Below are 22995 nucleotides of genomic sequence, written 5' to 3' on the forward strand. Positions count from 1 at the left end.
TGCGGTCATCTACAAGAAGAGAATATTGTGAATATACCACATTTAAAACATTCACCTAGAACCTCCTAGCACACGTTCGCCCAGAGGCTCCACGCAGAGAAACGCCCAGAAGCTCCATGCAGAGAAGCGCCCAGAAGCCCATGCAGAGAAGCGCCCAGAAGCCCACGATCAGCTGGCAAGGAAAACGTCATAAGCGGACCACAAAATCGCCTAGAACCTCCTAGTAGACGTTCGCCCAGAGGCTCCATGCAGAGAAGCGCCCAGAAACTCCACGCAGAGAAGAAGCCCATTATCAGTTGGCAAGAGCAATCGACACGCGTGCACCATGCAACAAGAGCAATCGACATGCGTAATGCATGCGGTCATCTACAAAAAGAGAAGCCCATTATGAGCTGGCAAGAGCAATCGACATGCGTGCACCATGCAACAAGAACAATCGACACACGGAATGCATGCGGACATCTACAAGAAGAGAATATTACCTTGGAATAATATTACGAAGATACCTTGGAATATACCACATTAATATACCACATTCAAAACAAACATGTTTGCACAAGCAAGGAGAGATGGGCCCTAGAAGGGAATGTCCTGCGCTCTCTGCACACACACGACCTACTACAACAGGGGGTGTATTTACACCGAGTCTTCCAACGAGAGTGCACACTTCCATCATGAGGGGAATTACACATTCTTTGAGCTCGAGCTCAGCTTTCATGGCATTCTAGGGTTCTCTGCGGTAAGTGGGCTTGGACCAAATGTCAAGCAGGTTCTAGTGGCGTATTTTTCTGCAGATTATGTTTTAGAAAAAGGTTAAAAGCTATGTGGTGGTCCTCGCCGGTTGTGGTCGGCTATGGAGGGTTTGTTTGATGCACGGGATCGCGGCAAAGATGAGATCATGATGAGAATTTATTGAGATGTCTCTTTTGGTATGGTGGAGCCTGCATCGGCGACATAACAGTGGTGGAGTTGGGTTTTGCTTGAGGGGTGGGGGAGCTTTTAACAGAGAAGGTACGGGCAGGCGTGGCGTTGAAAACCCCCAAAGTCTATGAGCATGCAAGACAAGGTAGTCTGGATTAGCCTTAGGTTAAGGGTGGATTATTCTTAGATTAAGGCCTGTGAACAGATCGAAGCTGACCTTCTGCTCCACATCAAATTATTTACCATCACTATCACGCCGGCAACGCGCAGCAATAAGATGGATTTTGCCATGTCCACAGCTAAAGCACATATTTGCCATAACCACAGGCGATCAGAAAGCATATAGCTGTGAGGGGAGGTCTGGATTTGGAAAAAGTTAAGCATAGAAAAGAGAAGTGGCACCATCTATATTCTCCCAGGCTATGGTCTCCATCTACTTTTAAAACTTGGGACAGATTGCGGCTGTGCCTCTCTCATTTAGGGGGCGCTCGTCCTTGTTGTGAAATGGGCCCGGAATTCCTCCACAGTAAGTGGCTCCTCCATGTAAATGGCGATCCTTGAACATGTCTGAGAGCTCCACCCTTCCCCGTCGTGGAATCCAATCTAAAACAGGGCTCTACTTATATCAGAGCACAATGGAGATCGATGTAGAGATGCTGAGCTGAAGCCAGAGATCTTCTTTTGATACAAAAGGATTTGGTGAATCCTTTATTGCGCTTTTACCTCATCATCAACTCTTGCCATTAGCCCTTTGTCTTTCTGCACTGTTATATTATATTACTGTTACAGCATCATTTTTTTCAAGCCTCAGCTCTCAGGTGCGGTTAGGTCAACTTCTTGTTGCCGCTAGCTGGTTGTGTGATCTAGGCGATCCTCCCCTGTCAGAGTGCGTTGGGCTGGTTTTCTTCCAGTTAGTAAGCTCTGGTTGAGGCTAACTCTGGAGTTCTTTTCTACCTGCACGTATGATCAAAGACATCGACAACTTTTTTTGTGCTTCCGACAGGAAGAAAACTGAATCAGCATAACCATCTTCAATCTGGATACTATTGGCTAGGATTTCTGTAATGGCCATTTGAGCTCAGTGTTTGGAACTCTAGGTGTGGTTTTATCTTGATTAGAATAGACATGGAGCAAAAGGTAGACAGAAAGAAGTACCCTCTCTCAGCGTCGTCCTATACGTTACTGGAAGAGGTTGGCCAGGGTGCAAGTGCTACTGTCTACAGGGCTAAATGCATCACATTGAATGAGATAGTGGCAATCAAAGAACTTGACATGGAGAGATGCAACAGCAGTCTGGTTGGTGCTCATATTCATTTCTCTGTGTTTCTAGTATTTGAGTTTGCGTACAGAAAGTGACTGCCATTTCTTTTCCTTTTTGTGCATGATTTTGAACATGATTCTTGTTTGCATTAGTTTTGTAAAAGATCAAGTTCTGATCGAGTTTTTAAACGTTTGAAGTGCATCATGAAAGAGAATTTCAAGGCACTTGTGTAGGTTGAGCAAGATTACATGTCTGCACACTTGTGTGTGATAGATCATTGTTGCATGGATAATAGACTTGAATGCGTTCAGGTGATGAAAGCATTCATGAAGATTATGTATTTGCCTCATTTTACGATTCTAGTGAGCTAGTTCTCAATTGTGATAAGCTCTTAGTGGTGAAGATCAGGACTAAAACAATAATCCACACACACATGCACAGGCAGGCAGGCAGGCAGGCACGCACACACATCCACAACACACACGTGCATACACAGTAAATCAGAGCCGAGAAGAATAACATTGTATTTACTGGTGAATTTGCTTTCTTTTGTATTTTTTGTTAATTTGGATAATATTTTAGGTTTGATACATATCGATCTAATCTACTTTCTATCCATGCACTTTTGAAATATGAAATATTAATTGTGAGATAACATTCCATAAAAATGTATCTAAACATGTCAACTCACGGGACCCGTTAAGCAATTGCTATCTTGCAGGTAAAAGTTAGTATAGAGCACTAAGTTTTTATGAGCTTACATTTTATGCAGGATGACATACGACGAGAAGCTCAGACTATGAGCTTGATCAGCCATCCAAATGTGTTGAGTGCATACTGCTCGTTTGTGGTGGAGCACAGCTTGTGGGTTGTCATGCCTTATATGGCTGGAGGTTCATGCCTCCACATTATGAAGTCCGCTTATTCAGATGGCTTTGAGGAACCCATTATTGCTACTGTCTTGAAGGAGTGTCTCAAAGCACTTGAATATCTGCATAGCCATGGTCATATTCACCGTGATGTCAAGGTGCACTTCGCTTTTATGTGTAAGAAATTCACTGTTTGTGTATATTTTGTGTGAAGGTGCACTAAGCTTAAATTTGTATGCACCAGGAAGGCTTGGCAGTGTTTTTGTTTTGGGGGGGGGGGGTGTTGGGGGGACACTGGAGGTCTAAAGATTCTAGCTCGTGTAAAACAAAAAATTATTAATAGACTGAATTTAGATTACCACTTGCACTGCCTTAAGAGTGGGTGGCATTTTCTGGTCTTTTAGACCTCCATTATGGCTTTTCCCACTTTAACAAATTTTAAATTATAAAGGATTATTCTCCCCCTCTGTTAAAAGTCTCCCTCCATCAAGAGCTGCCAGCCATGTAGTTCATGATACCCAACTCCCTTCCTCTTGACAGCCATTCTGGGGTCTTGTATCTTCTTTCCAAAGAGACACTCCTCGAAGGAGGGCCCGTTTTTCTGATATGGAAGCACCTGATCAGCCTGCGCTCCTATGTCCATGGGATGTGTTTGTGGCACTGGGTCTGAAGCCATCCTTATGCTAAGGACTCTCTACCTTTTATGTGTTTATGGTTTTGTCTTCATATTGAGGGTTCCTCATGGGTGATTGGGGGTTTCTTAAGGTGTGTTGAGATTTACGGGCCAAAGCTGATTGAGAGATCTGTGTACATCGCTTTGAATACAAGTAAAAATTTCCAATCGTTTTACTGTTGGTTTCACAGCCCTCTTTGCTCCTTTTATGATGTTTATCTTGCGATTCAAAAGAGTTGTTCTGATAACTGTGCCTGCCTCTCCAAAAGCAGCAATATGCAGTGTTGTGTGTATGTGGGGGCCTGGGCAAGAGTTTGGGGTAAGGGACCACACGCAAGTGGCCTTTGGGGTCCAAGGGTGTGGGGAGGACTTTGAGAAGAGAGACAAATGGGCTTCAAAGGTTTATGGAAAAGGAGTTGCAATTTTAAAGTTTAAAGAAGTCATAATGATTTTCTGGCTTGCCTAGGTAAGACTAAGTGGTCACTTCACTTTTCTGTTTAAGTCTCTTTAGTTAAGGGGCACTTTTCATTACTGCGGAAGAGGGGGGCGGGGGGCTGGGACACGTTTTCCAAATATTTTTTTCATAAATAGACTGAATTTAGATCAGAGCTTGCAGTATGTTGGACTGGGTGGCATTTTCTGGTCTGTTGGCCTTTCCCACTTTAACAATTATTAAATATACAGTACTATCCTCCCTCTCTGTAAAAGTCTCCCTTCAAACACACGTTTTCCCAAACAAAATATCATAAATAGTCTGAATTTAGATCCAAGCTTGCAGTACCTTGGACTGGGTGGCATTTTCTGGACTGTCGGCTTTTCATACTTTAACAGTTATTAAATATGAAGGACTATCCTCCCTCTCTGTAAAAGTCTCCCTTCAAGAGCTACCAGCCATGGAGGGAGCGATACCCACCTCTCCTCCTCCTGACGGCCATCTAGGGGGTTGTATCTTCTCTCTGAAGAGATACTTTTGGAAGGAGGGCCTGGTCTTCCTAATCTGGAAGCTATTGGTTCCATTGGATGCGCTCCTAATGGATGCCCTCTATGGCACCTGATCAGGCCAACGGCCATGTGCAGGGGATGTGTTTGTGGCTTAGGGTCTCAAGCGGCCCTTATGCTAAGGACTCTCTCACCTTATATGTGTATAAGGTCACATTTGTATCGGGGGTTTCCCATGGTGTTTGAGATTTACAAGCAAAAGCTGATCGAGTGATCCAGTGAAAAACTCAATCCTTTTTAGTGTTGGTTTCACAAGCCCTCCTTGGTCGTTTTGTGTGTTTATCTTGCAATTCAGAAGAGTTGTTCTAAAAACTGTGTCAGCCTGCAACAGCAGGAATATGCTGTGTTGTGTGTGGGACTGGACAAGAGGTTGGGGTAAGTGAGCACTAGTGGCCTTTGGGGGTTAAGGGTGGGGGGAGGACTTTGAGAAAAGAGACAAGTGGGCTTTAGAAGCATTTCTATCACCTCCGGAGAGTGATAGAAACTCAGTTTACTGGTTTTATAAAGCATGTTCTTTTAGACTAACCTTATACAAACCTGCACCTACTCTTGGGCACTGATGACGTGAGTAGGGATGTCATAGCTTATCGTCCACGCTATACATGATAGAGTTGATGAACCTACACTTCATGTTCGGACAGACATTGGAGTTAATGGTTGCACTTTTGAGTTGAAGTCTTTTTTCAAAGTTTAGCTTAATGTTTGGTTCTAGCTCTTAGTGCTTTAGGTCTAGAGTTTACAGTTCTGTGTTTTGCTATTTTGTTTTTTTGTGTTTTGTTTTGTTTTTTTTTTGTTTGTTTGTTTTTGTTTGTTTGTTTGTTTGTTTGTTTGTTTGTTTGTTTTTTTTTGGTTAATGTCTTAATTAGAAGTCTTTGTTTGATATTATCTTTTGATTTCCTCTCCTTAGTAGCTAGGTTTGTTAGTTTATTTATTTTTGATCTTTCAAATGCTGCTTTAGGTCTAGAGTTTACAGTTCTGTGTTTTGCTATTTTGTTTTTTTGTGTTTTGTTTTGTTTTTTTTTGTTTGTTTGTTTTTGTTTTTTGTTTGTTTGTTTGTTTGTTTGTTTGTTTGTTTTTTTTTGGTTAATGTCTTAATTAGAAGTCTTTGTTTGATATTATCTTTTGATTTCCTCTCCTTAGTAGCTAGGTTTGTTAGTTTATTTATTTTTGATCTTTCAAATGCTTTGTTTTTGTCTTTGTCCTTCTTCACTATTATTTCTTTCTCAAATCTCTCAATTCGTAAGTTCAGATTTTTCTGACCTTATGAAGGTATATGATTAAGTTTCATGACAAGGGAGGTGCCAATTTTGAAGCCCTTGAGCATTTTCGTAAGTATCCAAGGAAGTAGAAAGAAGTTTCGGAAGTATCCCAAGGAAGCAAAAAGAAGTTGGAAGAAGTTTAGGCAGGACTAAGTTTTCACTTGACTTCTTCTTTTAGTCTCTATACTACGTTTACAAAGCCCCCCCCCCCCCCCCCCCCCCCCCCCCCCCCCCCTCCTTCTCTCTCTCTCTCTCTCTCTCTCTCTCTCTCTCTCTCATTTGTAGTGGTTTACGCATTGTATACCTGATTGAGAGATCTCAGGTTCAAGTCCCCGTGGTCGGCTGGCCTGGCTAGGACATTAAAAGACTCATCTCATCTTCATTCTCTCCATGACCTCTCTCTCTCTCTCTCTCTCCCACCCCTCTCCCCCCCCCCCCCCCCTCAGCCCCCCACCCCCGCGGGTCCCTGTCCTTTCCTTCTTCTTCTTCTTCTCTCTCTCTCTCTCTCTCTCTCTTCAATGAACTTCAGGAAAACACTGAATATCCTTGGCAAACACATGCGCGCTCTCTCTCTCTCTCTCTCTCTCTCTCCAATGAGCTTCAGGAAAATACTAAATATCCTTGAATAATAACTAAATTGGGGCGCATAGAGTATTTTTTTGTTTTCCCTTATATTTGAGTAAGGTTTAGTTTAGATCAAATTCAGCAATAATTTCTTTGACCCCCTAGTCAGGCATGTATCAGTCTGAAATTACTGATCAACACTTGTGCCTGCAGGCTGGGAATATCTTGATTGATGCTTTTGGTGCTGTCAAGTTGGCCGATTTTGGTGTGTCGGCATGTATGTTTGACACGGGTGATAGACAACGTTCAAGAAATACATTCGTTGGAACTCCTTGCTGGTGCTTACATGACATGCCTTTGCTGCATGAGTTGGATGCATGGTTATTGCGACATTTTATATTAAATGCATTTGTCAGTCTCAGGAAATCATTTGTTCACCCTTCTTAGTCAAGATTCTCTCCTTGCAGGATGGCACCTGAAGTGTTGGAGCAGGTTCATGGCTATGATTTTAAGTGAGTGTTCATCTTAATATGAGGTTAAGTGGGCTATGATAACCTCAATTAGCAAGCAAGAGCCTTCACATAATTAATTTTCAAAAAAATAGTCTTAAGAAAGAGTTTTATGAGCTACCATGTATATGAGCTAATTCTGCTCTGTCTGATCTCGGTAAGCCCTTAGTAATTATTGCATTTTCTTTACTTTTTTTTTGGGGGTATTTGCAGGGCTGATATATGGTCTTTTGGGATTACAGCGTTGGAGCTTGCACACGGTCACGCACCCTTCTCAAAGTACCCGCCTATGAAGGTTAATGTGGCTCTCTTATGTTATGGATGATTCAATGATGCTTTCGAAGTCCCATCTTGGAAGGATGGGTAACCGACATTTGTACTCCTTTATTAAATTGTGAATACAGGTTCTATTGATGACTCTGCAGAATGCACCTCCTGGTCTTGATTATGAAAGAGATAAAAGGTTTTCAAAGGTATTGTGCTGTAATCATATGGTTGAGTGACTTTTTCAGAGCTAATCGATTGAAGATGCCAATTGCACGTTTGTAGTCCTTCAAAGAGATGATTGCGATGTGCCTGGTCAAGAACCCCGCTAAGCGACCAACTGCAGAAAAGCTCTTGAGGCACTCTTTCTTCAAGCATGCCAGATCATGTGACTACATTGTTCGTGCTGTCCTTGATGGCTTGGCTCCACTTGGGCAAAGGTTCAGGGATTTGAAGGTATGCTTTATAAACTCTAGTTATGAAACCTGCAAATGTACTCTATACATGCATGCATCCATGCATCCATCCATTGATTTAATACATACATGCATACATAGTTGTCAGGTACGATACCGTATGGTTCGTACGATATCATATTGCACGGGAAAATATGGTACGATATAAATTTTTTTGTCTTATCGTACGATAAAATACGGTGTTAAAAAAAAATACTTATAAACTTAGGTATTTTCAAGTCCAAATATGGAGTATTTTAGAAAGGAGGGAAGCATCATAATACAGAGGAAGCTCAAACAGCCATGGATAAGCAAAAAGAAGACCATTACCTCCCAAAAAAAATATTTTTTTTTGGGAAAAGAAAATTTGGACTTTTTTATTCCCGAAAAAATCCATACGAGTACGTACGATACTGTACCATACGGTATTCCGTACGATAAGGCGTCGTATGCCGTACGGAAACAACCCTGCATGCATACGTACGTGTGTACCTACACACATACCTATGCACATACATACACACATGCATACATACATACACGTATATACGTACATACATACATACATCCATTGCTATGTGTTTGCATGCATATATGCATACATCCATCGCATGCACACTTTTATTGCATGCACATGCATACATACATATTTACATTGCTCGCATGCGTAATACATATATGCATACAGCTCCAAAGCTTACAAAGTAGGCAAGGGACTAGAAACAAATTGCAATAGGTGAGATTTGTACCTTGTTTGATGTACTAGGTGAAAGATGCTGAGAGGCTTGCTCAAAAGAAGATGCCATTTGATGAAAAAGAGGAGAGGTCACAGGTATTCTGTCTGGATTATTTAGCTCAATAGTGATTGCATTGAATACCATCCTTGACTTAAATACATGAGTTTTTTTGGAGTAGACCGAATACAAACGGGGCGTGAGCAGTTGGAATTTTGATATAGAAGATCTAAAAGCGCAAGCTGCATCAGTAAGTTTAATGTCTTTGCTTTTGATATCTTTTACAGCAATTCTCTCTTATGGGATGCCTTTAATTGCTTCTGACTGTTTATTTAAACGGATAGATGCAGGATGATGATGGTTGCTTTGCTGGGAAAGATGAGCTTGAACACACAGATACATCCAATAAAGTGTCGTCTGCACTGCAGACAAGCTTCTCTCAGGACAGCATAAATGACGCACAAACTCCTGTTATGATACTACACTCTCTTAGTGCAGAAACTGCCACTGACGTAAGTGGGCGATCATATCAGCCAGCAGTTCGTTACTTTTCACAGTTGCTAACAGTACAGAAAGACTAATTCACATTTGCCCTCTACAGGCGAGTGGGCCCTTCACAAGGGTTCGATCGGGACCTTTGCCGATTCCTTCCCAGTTGAATTCTGACGAATTGATTAAGTAAACTCTCATATCTTTTATCTGTTTGATTATGATTGTGTTTCCGATTTATGTGAAACTGTTTGTTGAAAAGTACATTCATTTTGCTAAATTTTGGCAGAGCATTGGGTGTTCATGAGGACGGTGTGGTTGGTGAAGAGGTTCCAGTATTAACTGATGATCTTAACGTCCAACAGCACATTGGAGCTTTGAAAGGGTCTGAAGCAAACAAAGGAGAGTTGAAGAAAGAGGACAAGCTACTTCAAAAGCTAGAAGAAAGGGACATGAGATTAGGAAAGATGCAACAAGAGGGTCGCCGTGCGTCGAGTGGGCCCTTGGTACCAGAGTACATTCTTGCCGGATACCGCAGCCGAGACGAAGAGAAAGATAATGACAGGTAATCACTTTTTAAAGCCTTTTTGGGTGTCCATTAAGGAACTCTGATGAAATGAAGGATTAAGCTATGACACAGCTCAACTTAATCAAGGCTTTTATTATGCCGGACAGGTTACCAACCCGGGCTGAAGACGATGCATCCCGGACACGGTTGAATCATCGAGAACGAGCCTACAGCGGACCTTTAAGCTTGCATGGGGCTCCTTTTGACCATCGTTTTATGAATGGATTGTCCGGTATATCAAGACAACCCACAGGCATGTACTTGTAGCAACGACACTATGATAAACATCTCATCCTACTTGCCAGATGTCTGTTGTCTTTTTCTTGACATATCTTTTGCTGTAAGCAGGCTCAAAGGATGTCCCAGACAAAGGACTGTATGTACAGAAGAAGGGCCGATTCTCAGTAACTTCTGCAGATGTTGAGTTGGAGGTATATACCTTTTCCTGGTAACAACTTAGTGCTGTCATTCACTGTTCTGTTATAAATGATCATTATCATTCAAACAGGATCATGCATCAACTATGGCTACACGACGGAGTGCGAGCATGCAGGCGAGCCAAGTTTAATTGCTTGCAATTGTGCATCAACTGCTGCCACAAGCTTGCATGCCAAGTTTATATTAACAACTTGATCTGTTGTTCCTTTTGCAGGCGCTTCCACAGCTACCCTTGTCATCTGCTGCTGCTATGTCGGGTCCCACCAACATGATCCCGACTGCGGCAGTACTCCCATGTTTGCAGAATCTTCTACAGCATACTGTCTCTCAACAGGTAAACCAACTTCTACGAGTTAGAATTTAAACTTGCATAGTCGTTTAAACTGCCATGTTAAGTAAATCCGTTAAACTGGCAAGTTTTGTAAAGTAACTATGTTCTAATTTGTTACAGGATCTGCTTTCGAGCTTGATAACTAGTATTGGCAGAGGTGAACATTTGCAAGGTAAGATGGTCTGTAGTCCCGACCATGATTTTATTGCACTGACTTTTTGCATGTGATACTGGTGACGGTGTGGCGACCTTCAGTAGTACAAAAGTATTGGGTATTATCTGGCTACTGGCGCAGGTGCCCTAATGTTGGAAGATGCATATCTAAGCAACCCCTCACATGTGTTCGTGATACGTCTGCATGTATAACAGCTCAGCGTGGCAGCGATTTCTGCTCAAAGCCATGCTACAGGAGTTCAGGGGCATGCACTTCTGATTCTCTGGTAAGTAAAGCTAGGCTTGGTGTTCTTGTCAGTATTTTCTCTCTGATGGGCAAACCTCAACCTTGGGTTCTGTGTTTGTTTAGGATGTGGAGATATCGTCAGACAGAGAGCACGAACTCTTACAGCAGGTGGCGGACCTGCAGAACAGGTGGTCTTGATATAATGATGATTTGTTTAAGAATCAACAAGCTCACTTTTTTGGTTGTTCTTTAAATGTTCTATCTCTGTCCGGCTCCTTAGGTTGACAAGCTTGGTGGACGAGTTGCAGACACTCAAGCTCAGGAACATCTCGGTATGCCGTCTTTCCCTATCACATGATGGTCGCTATAGTAGTACTAGGATTTGTCCTTGTCATATCCCATGTTAATGTTGGAAAATTTAGGCTTCAGAAACCCTAATTTTCCCCATTACATTTTCATGAAGGTTGCACACCAAAACCTTCTTGCGGGTGCTCTTTGGTTCAGTATTGTTTTATGTGCTTAAGCTTCTGCTTCTTTTATGATTGCTAAATTATGGGTGAACAGCTTGAACGACAATTGAATGCCATATACAACAAAGAAGAGGAGGAGCGAATACGGAGAGAAGATGAAGCCAAGGAGGACAGCTAGCTGAAGTTCGTTTGTGCTGTCGGGCTGTGCTATTATGTTCCCTAGCCGCATGTATATTTCTTGTATTGTACATTCAAAGCAATAGGCTTACCTAAGGCTTTGTGTTAGAAGTCAAAGCTCATTTTTTGCATCTAAAGCTTGCACTGGAAGGTGGAAAGCCTTCCTGTATGCTTACCGTAAGTCTTTATCTCACGTTGATGCCTGGGAGGGCGGAAACTGTATGAGATTTATTGGAGGGGTTAGAAGGGAGCATATATCAACTGAGCATAATAATTACTATGGAGGAAACAAAGAATCCTTTACAACATTAGCTATAGCGAAGCTGTACGTACATAGCTCCATAATATTCTTCTGTGATTTACAACATTAGCTATAAGGAAGCTGTATGTACATCAGCTCCATAATAATCTTCTGTGATTTGTTAATGCAGTAAGGAGGAAGTTGAAACATCTGGAATATACCCCCGGATTGGGGAGAGAGAGAGAGAGAGAGAGAGAGAGAGAGAGAGAGAGAGATTTGCAAGAGACCAAATGTAGTACAATGTTGATGAAGTGCTGTACTGCCAGAGAACCCAATCGTGGAATATGGATCAGCCATAGGATAACAGGTGGGGCTTCTATTAGAGAGGGATGGCTATCTCTAAGAGGCCACTTGCTCCACACACACATCCTATGCAATGGAAATCAAAATAATATAGATAGTATGAGAGTCTTTTCAGTCATCATATTTTCACTATCTGCCCGATGCTGCATTGGTTCTTCTCAAGAGAAGTTACTTCCAGGTGCGTTTGCATTTACAAGAACCCATGACATGCAATGATGTATGGGGCTCCCTTTTGGGAGTCGGAGAGGACTGGAGGAGGCTTTAGAGATTGCAAGTCATCTTCTCGCGTGTAGACCCTTTGTACCACACCCCATTATGTTATTGGAGTTCGGTGCAACATTCTTGGTAGTGAAGGCACTTTTTCAGTCTACATTTCTATATTGAGCCTATATCATGGGCATGCACTCCAATCATCTAAGTTACTAGTAGAGGAACATGATAGGGTGTTTTATGCTAGGGATACCCAATGGTTTAAACCACTAAAATATTAACAAGCTCATCCACTCTCATAAACTTTACTTGCACTCATAGTACATGGTTGTTAGGTTCTTAATACTAGTCCTCAAGTTTAAGGCCTAATTTGGCAGGGTTAAGGGAGCCTCAAGATTAGCGAAAGTAGGCTGATATAGTTCGCTAGGGATTATTATTATTAAATCCATGGATATTGACTATATATGATTGGATGGTTATTTAGAGCAGCAGTGGTCACTAAATGACTTGTGGGTTATTATCATGATGGCTTGATAGTTGGTCTTTCCTTGGACCAAGAATTATACTTGTGTTGTGGACATGGTGGATCATAGATGGTCTTGTTTGTATGGATAGGCATGGTATGCTAGGGCTGATTGGCATGGATTTGTGGGAGTGAGCCTTAGCTCATGGCTTGGGGGAGGTTTCTAGATGTGGAGGACCGTGTTGGGTGGTGAGCTTGCTTGCACCCTTCTATGTTGTTTGTACTAGTTCTTGTTTAGCTTGTGTATTAGGTGATGCTATGTAGGTTGTTACAATGACTTGCATTGTCACAATTATCCTAAAAAATGCAATTCTATTGGGATCATACTTTTTGCAGTGAAAAAGAACAATTCATTTAGAAGCTTGGATATCTCGACATATGTCACGTCATGTAGATTGCGATGGAGGAGCCTTGATTTTCATTACGCCATCTGAGAGGGGATATAAGGAGAGTATTGTATGGGATGTCAAATATGTAGACTTCCCTCCTTGGAGGGAAAGACACAAGGCTACTATTTCTATGGGTGCCTAATGTATTATGAGACATGAGGAAGTTTCCATTGTCTTCTTAGGGAGGGGTTTGGCTCACTATTCAGGGTCATGGATTCCCAAATTAATGTTGCCTAGGGCTTTGCTTGATTGAGCTATGTAGATAGAGTGAGTTGTTCATAAAAACCACGGCTCTGATCGAGCTTGGATACGTAATAGTTGCTTATTACTAGCTTATTTCTTGTGACATAGGAGGGAGATGTACAACGGTGGCCTTGGGTTGGGAGTGGATTTGGATCTTTTGCCAAGATCGATTTGGCATTGACAACACAGGCAATACCATATCTGTAGTGACTCCTAGGGGTCACACTCAGTACAACACTCCACCTAGGGGTAGGAGGCCTTCCATGTTTTAGTTCAAGATGTTTGTTTTAATTGTGGACGTAGAGAGCATATATGAAGACAATGGACTTATGAGTGTATATGAAGACATAGTTACCTTGTAACTCTCTAGCCACATGATTCATTTCTTTGCATGTGGTGCTTTTCTTTTTTCTTGAGCTAGTCGTTTCATGGGTTCGTGTAATAATTTTTGGGTCTTTGGTTGATGTTCCTCTTTCCCTATCTTTGTGTGTGCTTACTAATTGGTATGGTCCCTAATTGGTATGGTGATGGCGAAAGATGATGGCTTGTAGATTTGTAGGAATGGAGAGATCAAAGAGGCATTGTTTTACATCCATCATCGAGATGGTGATATCTAGGGTATAGAGGAAGAGCCAATACCTAATCTATCAGGTAGTGGCATATTTTAGACCTCAACAGTAGATGCTAAGAATAAAAGTAGAGAACGTTTGACATTAATATAGTAGTGCCATATTGTTGAGAGAGTAAAAGGTTAGCTCTAGTGGAGGAACAATGGTTGAATTTACATGACTCCTTGACAGAGTGTACTTGGCTCCATCCCCATTTTGCAGGATATTATAGGAGTACTCCAATATCGATAGTTGTAGCACTCGGAAGTTTTGTATGGCATTTTTTATCTTTGCAATTGTTAATAGATATAAAAGAGAGAGAGAGAGAGAGAGAGAGAGAGAGAGAGAGAGAGAGAGATCTTTGTTAAGCTTAGGGTCCCATTGTTTTTGTTTAGCATATCATAAATGCTAGGTATGGGGGTTATTGCTAAGCATTGGGAGGGAGTATCTCCTAGAAGGTAGCAAACATCACATTTGGATAATACACTAGTTGTCAAGATCTAGTAGCCCATCCATTAAGAACCTTCATCAACAACCTACATTATCCAGACTTGTATTGAGATCCTACACACTACGAGCAATTGAAAGGACTCAAGACCCTTTTATATGCATCACCTTTTGCCTACAAAGTCAATTGACATCAACTTGTAGTGTGCTCACCTTCTAGAATTTGTATACATTTTATATTGGGGGAGGTTACTCTATAAAAATCCACATAGCATGTGTATGCATGCTTTGTATCTATTTTAAAATTTTAGTTTTTCTAATCACAATTGTTTACTTTGCATTTGGAACTATATACACGTTTGGATACCCCTCTTTGCAAATTCACATAAATCGTTTATATTAAGCAAGTATTAGTTGCACTAGGGTGTTAGGGTGTTAGGTTAAATGTATATAAGCCCTCTTCTTATACCACCCCCGCAACTATTAGTTGCACTAGGGTGTTAGGGTGTTATGCTAAATGTATATAAGCCCTCTTCTTATACCACCCCCGCCTTGCCACACCACCCCACCAAGCCCAATCTACACCGTCCTACCCGAATATCTCCAAAGTGTCCAACTACACATCTCCAAAACCGCTCCACCATCTGTCCTCTACATTGCTTATGGTCCATTGCTCTTCCAAACCGCTTTGTGGCCCACCGTTCTCCCCCATTGCACATAGCTTTTTAAGCCACACCATCTATCTTCACAACACCCCACTCCATGGCAACGACATTGCCACGATACCACACCGCGTAGCCCTTCAAACAGACTTGCTTCGCTTACCCAGCTTTCACACCGTTGCCACCCAGATCTTTCAAACCGCCTACCATCCACACCGTCAAGATCTCCTACACCGTTCATGCCCACACCATGCCCAACCCCCCTACCCAAATTGTAACCTATCCCACCCCATCAAGGCCCACACGAACTCCATGTGAGCTTAATCTTGCCACCATGCTCATGTCTGCACCATGGCCAGCCCCCTATCCAGCTACCCCCACCCAATCATTCCACCCCGTAATCTTCACCTTATCTTGATAATTGTTCAAGTCAAGAATCTTCACCTTATCTTGATAATTGTTTGTCAAAATTTTAACTTAGCCTTGCCAAATCATGTCTCATTGGGTGTCACAATCTGCAACTTTCCAATGTGGGTGCTAGAGCTTGTCCATCGCGTCCTTACTCCATTATCACACTGGAATGCTCCTTTGCAAAAGAGATGAAGGGAGAGCTCTAAATTGCTAGATGGAGGCAAGAAGAGATGGTCCTTCGTGACGGTTTTCTCTCACAAAAAGCACGGGAAAAAGAAACTAATCGAAGAGAGAAACCTACAATCAAACTTGCTCAAGTATCCATCCATCAACAAGCATGAATTCAAAAGCATACAACGAAACAAGAAGAGGGAAGACGAAGAGAACTATTGCAAGGGAATGGTTGTGTATTTCCTATTGTCAAAAATGACTAGTGACTAGTTTCTACACTAGGCAGGCCAAACTTAAAAATGGTATGACCTCTATTACTAGTCTTAAGAAGCTATGTATACTAAGTCCATAGACTTTCCTTATTTGACATTAAGCATATGGTAAGGCCACTTTATATGGTCCAGCATTGTCTTACAAAAGTTAAGTGCCCATGTTTGAGTGGATAAGATAGCAAAGCGCCTTACAATAGGTCCGACAGGCAAAACCATGTTAACCAAAAGAGTGGTTAATATATCACTCTTCCTAACGGTGACTACATCTGCCCATAACCCAAGTTGGTGGTGAGGGGGGTGGAAGGTATACATGGTCCACGATATGCCATGACGTTGGCGGTCGAGGTTAAGTGGTATAGTTTGGGACTGATTCGCAACTAGATGCATGGTAAAGTGATGTGAAGATTTAGGGTTTCTCTGATGGGGCACGCAGCTTGTCGAAGTGGCATGGAAAGTGATAGGTGATGTAGAGGTTCTTCATGTAGAGCCTTTGATGGTTGTGGAAGTGGCGTGGGTTCTTCAATCATGAGGTGGTTTTTGGTAGAAGTGAGCCGCATCCTGTGATTGGTGGAATGAGTGCTAGGACTCCATGGAATGATTGGCATAGGTAGATGGAGGTCAAGGACGTCTTTGCACGATAGGGTATTATACCTTGATCTCATAACGTGATGCCTAGAGATTGGAATTTTGCATAATGAATACATCAACCAGGGTGAGGTTTTGTTGGTATTGAATTGGAGTTGAATAAGAGGATTTAGGAATGAAAGATCATTGGAGTTGCTTGCAAGGTCAAGGGTTGTCTGGGCAATGGGTTATACCATGAGCCAGGTGTTGGAAATGGGTTATACCATGAGCCAGGTGTTGGAAATGTGGTGCCAAGATGCTCAAGTTCTTGTACTAAGGGGGTTGTGAGATGGTGGAGATGAGATATTATGAATGTGTGTGGAGGATAAAGATGATGAAGTGACATCATTTGAAACCACATGTTTTGTATTCCTTTGGCTATATATAGAGCCACAATCTAATGAAGAAGAACACACTTTTTCCTTATCCAAGTCGTGATCACTTGCTTATGCACTAACACCATCATTAACACACTAATCCCTTCTCTCTCATGCACTAAACAATGTCTTTTCTCACATATCGTCTACCATAGCCTTTATCTTACACTTGTCTTGAGCTCCCAAATCTTGTTTTTCAAGTTGGTATCAGAGCATTTAGATCCTAGGATCTCACTTTAGCTTCCGTCATCCATCTCCTTGAGTCACTTAATCGAATATCTCACTAATCACGTCTTAATCTCAACCTTATCCTCTTTTAAGCTTTCATGGCAACTTGACCACTACTTGGTCTTTTGCAGATTCCAGGGGCTACATGCAACCATTTGCCTTGAAATTTGATTCATTCTCTTCAGGATTGAAGGACGCAACTTTACACTAAGGTCTGGCTTGACATCATGAAGCTCAGGAGAGGCGACATTGTTCGAATAGTACATCGCATCATGTTTTTCACCTTTCTGTCTCACGCGGGCCGTACATCGCATTTCAGGCTAATTCTAGCACGTCAAAGCTACACCTCCACCTGCTCTACAAGACCCTAAAAGGGTTTTATCTCTTTCGAAGAGAAGAAGGAGAAATCAGAGCTTCTTCAGGCCTACCTCAACTGCCATGGCCACTCTTTGGAGGTATTTGGATATGTTCGATTAAAGATCTTAATCACAGTGGCTTAAGGACTCATTCAGACATTAGTACAAGTGGTTTGAGTTATTCTAAAGTGTTTGTGGGAAGTCTTGCACAAATACCCCTTTGTATATCCATGTGCAATCACCACCACCAAAATCACATCCTTGTTATGTAAGCAAGCACTAGTGCATCCACATACCTTGATGTGTTGTGCATCCCATTGTTAATGTGTGTGCCACCAAGTTGAGGCATCCTGCAAATTAGTAAAGAATGTGGCATGTATGTAAGTGTCTTCTACAGTAAGGCAAGGTGGTGTAGATTTATAAGTCTCATTGAGCCCAACCATTGTAAAGGGTAGACACTGCCAGTTGTACCACCACATAGAAGTGGGCATTGTTAAGACCCCCTATTCACCATGGCCCAAGATGAAATTGTCAAGTTTAGTGGTATGGGATTTCACACATGGTAGTCAAAGATCATGTATGCACTCATGAAAAAAAAAATATGGGGAATAATTCAAGGGAGGGGTACTCAACAAGCATAGGAAGCACATGGAATGAGAAAAATGAGAGAGCCTTGGGACTCATAGCACTTGCATTAGTAGATGATGAGCCAATTCATCATATTGCTGGGATTGAGAAGACCAAGGAGGCATGGGAAGAGTTAAACACATTGTTTGGTACACAAGCAAAGCACTCCAAAGTTTACTTGCTCATGCAATTGTATCAACTCAACCTAGGTAATAGTCTTGATCAAACAAGCCACATTAGCAAGTATACAAGTATCAAACAACAACTTGCTACCATTGGTAAAGTACTTGATGATGATGAAGCTAAAGCTATTTTGCTTGATAGTTGTTAAAGGAAAGAAGAGTATGCCAACATAGTTGAAATCTTGTCTAACAACTCTAACTTAACCTTAAATGATGTACAAGATTCATTGCTTGAACATAAGCAAAAGATGAAAAGCAAGTATGAAAATGGAGCGTCCTCATCAAGGGACTTGGCACTCTATGCTGGTAAAAGGGAATTTAAGCCTAGATGCAATCATTGTGGCAAGTTGGGTCACACAATTAACACATGCAAGTTCAAGAACAAACCAAAGCTTGAATGTACCGTGTGTGTGGGAAGCTGGGACAACACACGGAGAGGAGCTACTGGTCAAAGAATCAACCTCAACAAGCGAATGTGGTAGAAGTCTCCTATCCAGGGGAGGACACTGAAAGAATATTTTGAAGCTATGGAATTTCACCTACCCCTTGTACTATTTGTATTGTTTGTACCCGCTGTCGCGGCATCGATGATGTAGCCATGATAGATTGTGTAAGGCCAAGATGCCTAGTTTATGTGTAAGGTCAAGATGTCTAGTTTGTGTAAGGCCAAGATGCCTAGTTGTGTGTGAGGCCAAGATGCCTGGTTAGGCCTAGATACCTATGTTTCTTATCACTCACCCAAGTGTCCAAGATGGCACCAAGGGGGGGTGTTGGAAATGTGGTGCCAAGATGCTCAAGTTCTTGTACTAAGGGGGGGTGTGAAGAGAGCATGTGAATGAGATATTATCAATGTGTGTGGAGGATAGAGATGATGAGGTGGCATCATTTGAAACCACATGGTTTGTATTCCTTTGGCTATATCTAGAGCCACAATATATTGAAGAAGAACACACTTTTGCCTTTTTTTGCCTTATCCAAGTCGTGAATGATCACTTGCTTATGCACTAACACCATCATTAACACACTAATCCTTTCTCTCTCATGCACTAAACAATGCCTTTTCTCACATATCATCCACCATAGCCTTCATCTTGCACTTGTCTTGAGCTCCCAAATCTTGTTTTTTAAGTCCAGGCTTACACCTACCATGGTCCCCCCACCCAAAATTGTACCTAGAGGGTTGGCCTTGATGAGGTTAGTTGTAGGTGCATGTGTATATGTGTGTCATGAGATGTGAATTGAAAATTTTTTGATAACCATAATTGTTATGAGGATGAATTCATGCAATAGTTTATATATTCCCATGTTGTGTATTTATAGGGATTCTTAAAAGAATTCATGGAATACTTTTATTTCTAAGTTTTTATGTTATGAATTCTCCTAGATGGGTTTAGATTGGGACACCTTTCTAAATCTGAGCGATCATAGCTTACTTTACGCATACGCGGGTGAATCCATACATACGTGTGTGGGAGTATTGGTTGCATTGTCTTATATATGGATTTTAATTTTTAATCAATTAATTTATTAACCAATTGGCTTAGTTGATGCAAGTGCAGATCATTGGACTAGATAATGGAGGCGAGCTCGTGTTAGTAGTCAGGAAATATCTTAAGATGACCAACTTTGAATATCGACAAATAATATTTGATTTTGTGACAATAAGTGCTATTAATTTATTTGGATGATACTCATATTTATTAGTAATGTATATATACTAATTGGGATATGTGAAAGTGCCCTTGTGCATATTTTATTTTTCAAGACGTGCACTTTTATAAGGTTCAAGGTTCACACCTATTTTTAAAGAAGCCTAGCTTGCACGCTCAAGAGCGCTATTTTTGAAATAAGCTACTTTTAAAGAATACTATTCTTGTGACGAAGTCGATATATTTGTAAAGTGTACTATTTCTGAGCCCCAAAAGCTACCTATGAAATATATTTAAGTACACCAAGAGAAAGCGTGGGCTCACTCTTGTGTCAAGGCAAATTGGACCCAACACTGTGTATTGAATATTTTGTTTGTTCTATTTGTTTTATTTATCTTCAATATTTTATTTATTGTAATCACTATTATGGATTTATATCAACCTCCCATAACAATGGTATCATAGCCAAGAGTGATTGCAATTGATTGAAGTGATGAAGAGCTAGTGGATAAAGAATTGGAAGTGCTTCGTCGAAGGTAAAAATTTCAATACAAAGCATATAAAGTCTATGTACTGTTGATTGGATTCAGTCACAATCAACTTAGCTTGGGCACATCTCACACATCTCACACATGTTACTGTTGATCAGATTCACTCACAATCAACTTAGCTTGGGCACGTCTCACACATGTTATCATTGATCGAATTCACTCACAATCAACTTAACCCAAGATATCCTTTTCATTTGTTGGGTCACCCAACAATTAATAAATTAGTTACCATTTAACAGCATACTCACGAGGGTGACTAGCCATCCATCTACGCAGCATGACACATTGGGAATTCGTGAGGATGCCACCGGAGAATCCTCCATCTTGCCCACTCAAAGGGACATCCCAATTGTGGTCCATGTCGTTGTCACCTCCATGCACCCAAATGGAGCTCTTCACACAAAGTGGTGCTTCAATCAACCACACTCCGCATCGCCCTCCACGGCTCAACACTTGCATCCATTCATGCTACTCAAATAAGGTATACGTGAAATGTCAAAGCAAAGTTGCATGTCCAAGGTAAGCATTGCTCTCGGCAATCCAAAATTTCACCCCAAGGTGTGGAAGTTCTGTAATGCTTCCATTGTTCCTGCCGAATTGTCATGCTTTAAAAGCAAGCGCACCGAAGAGCCACCAACACTTCAAAAACAGGTTCAAGAAGCATGTGAATCCATTCAGCCATGTCTGGCAAGCCACGCATCATTCACGGCTTACCAATGTCCAAACAGGGTGTCCTCAATTCTTCCATTCTCATGGGACACCCCAACCTCGGTCATCACACCCGCCTTATTGGTGAGCCTTGTTACATATCAACAACCAATTCCCTATCTCAAACCATGTGTAAGAGTTGAAGCAAGCAAAGTGTTGGAGTCTTCATCGAAAGACGCTTCTACACAGGCCCACTTTGTACCCAATGCCCATGCACACCACTTGTAATATATACACGAGCTAATATATAATAGACACATAGGCATAGTTCTTTCACGAACTTGTGTGAGTCTCATCACCAATAGTCATCTAAGTATATTTCTAGATGGGGACACCATGGCAAGTGCAAGCTTGGTTTATGGTATGACCTATCATACTTGGACCTTTCTACACTCAACCGGAACCTCTGTGGCCTCATCTTCGGTCACACCACCCATTCAACCGACCCTTCCTCTATCCCAAGTACTCAACAATGCCAAATCCCTAAAGCGATAAAGGTCGCCCAGCTCCTTTGTACAGCAATGTGCATAGCCATGCCTCTAACAAGCTAATGAAATTTGACTACCCAAGAAAAGGGATGTCAAGTAAATGTCAAAAAAAGCAACAAAGAGAGTCAAAGAAAGCAATTGAGTTGGAGAAAGCAACAAAGTTGGAGAAGTCTTTGTTTGGAGAAGTGTACCCACACAAGCACACCTTTCACCCATTGCCCATGCACGTCACTTCTCCGTCACTTGCATATTTTACTACTGTTGTGGGAGGTTAACATGAATCCATAATAGTTGTTGTAATAAATAAAATATTGAAGATAAATAAAACAAATAAAATAAACAAAATACTCAATACACAATGTTGGGTCCGATTTGCCCCCACACAAGAGTGAGCCCATGCTTTCTCTTGGTGTACTTAAATATATTTCATGGGTACATTTTGGGGCTCAAAATAGTATGCTTTACAAATATGTCAACTTCTTCAAGAATAGTATTCTTCAAAAGTAGCTTGCTTCAAAAATAGCTTTCTTGAGCATGCAAGCTAGACTTCTTTAAAAATAGGTGTGAACCTTGAACCTTATAAAAATACACGTCTTTGAAAATAAAATATGCACAAGGGAGCTTTCATATGTCCCAATTAACATATACACATTGCTAATAAATACGAATAGCGTCCAAATAAATTACTGATGTTTGTTGTCACAAAATCAAATATTATTTATCAATATTCAAAATTGGTCATCTCAAGATATTTCCTGACCAACACCAACTCACCTCTATTATCTAATCCAATAATCTGCACTTGCATCAACTAAGCCAATCAATTAATAAATTAATTGATTAAAAATAAATATCCATATGAAACTTCATATCAATACGACAATGCAACCAATACTCCCACATATATGCAAATTCACCTACGTACGCGTAAAGTAAGCTACAATCACTTGGATTTAGAAATACATCCTAATCTAAACCCGTCTAAGAGAATTCATAAAATAAAATTTTGGGAATAACATATTCCTTGAATTCTTTTAAGAATCCATAAATACACAACATGGAAATATATAAAATATTCTATAAATTCATCCTCATAACATGCCTCGAGAGTAACAATCAATTTTCCTCAGTTGTTGTCACTAAATCATTACTAATAATCATGGACTAGTATTCCTGTAAGATACCATCAAGGATGGATAGGCAATGAGGACATGGGCATGATCAAATAACCATTGAGAATCTTCAATGGGATGTCCTTTATACTTGACTAGATATCGATCATAT

At 41.1% G+C, this 22995-nt stretch overlaps 1 protein-coding gene across 4 annotated transcripts; it reads left to right on the plus strand.

The window, feature by feature from the left end:
- Positions 1 to 543: 543 nt before the first annotated feature.
- Positions 544 to 11831, plus strand: LOC147604950 (uncharacterized). 4 transcript variants are annotated; one of them, XR_015265232.1, is made up of 21 exons: positions 544 to 2217; positions 2955 to 3209; positions 6760 to 6884; positions 7014 to 7058; positions 7269 to 7350; positions 7460 to 7528; positions 7605 to 7775; positions 8541 to 8606; positions 8690 to 8758; positions 8853 to 9020; positions 9110 to 9186; positions 9287 to 9562; positions 9673 to 9818; positions 9914 to 9996; positions 10074 to 10118; positions 10218 to 10337; positions 10455 to 10506; positions 10630 to 10774; positions 10858 to 10922; positions 11015 to 11066; positions 11299 to 11831. XR_015265232.1 is itself a non-coding variant. In XM_086794090.1 (21 exons), exons 1-21 carry the CDS (start codon positions 2047 to 2049, stop codon positions 11380 to 11382), a joined length of 2292 nt encoding a protein of 763 aa, XP_086650216.1. In that variant the 5' UTR covers positions 544 to 2046; the 3' UTR covers positions 11383 to 11831. The 4 variants fall into 4 exon arrangements, 3 of the variants coding, with proteins under 3 accessions (XP_086650216.1, XP_086650217.1, XP_086650218.1); XM_086794090.1 differs by having other exon boundaries at positions 10704 to 10774; XM_086794091.1 differs by having other exon boundaries at positions 553 to 2217; positions 8859 to 9020; positions 10704 to 10774.
- The last annotated feature ends 11164 nt before the right edge of the window (positions 11832 to 22995 follow it).

The sequence above is a fragment of the Cibotium barometz genome, chromosome 60 (genome assembly GCF_041138505.1).
Source record: "Cibotium barometz isolate CiBa-2024 chromosome 60, ASM4113850v1, whole genome shotgun sequence".
In the NCBI taxonomy this organism is placed as follows: domain Eukaryota; kingdom Viridiplantae; phylum Streptophyta; class Polypodiopsida; order Cyatheales; family Cibotiaceae; genus Cibotium; species Cibotium barometz.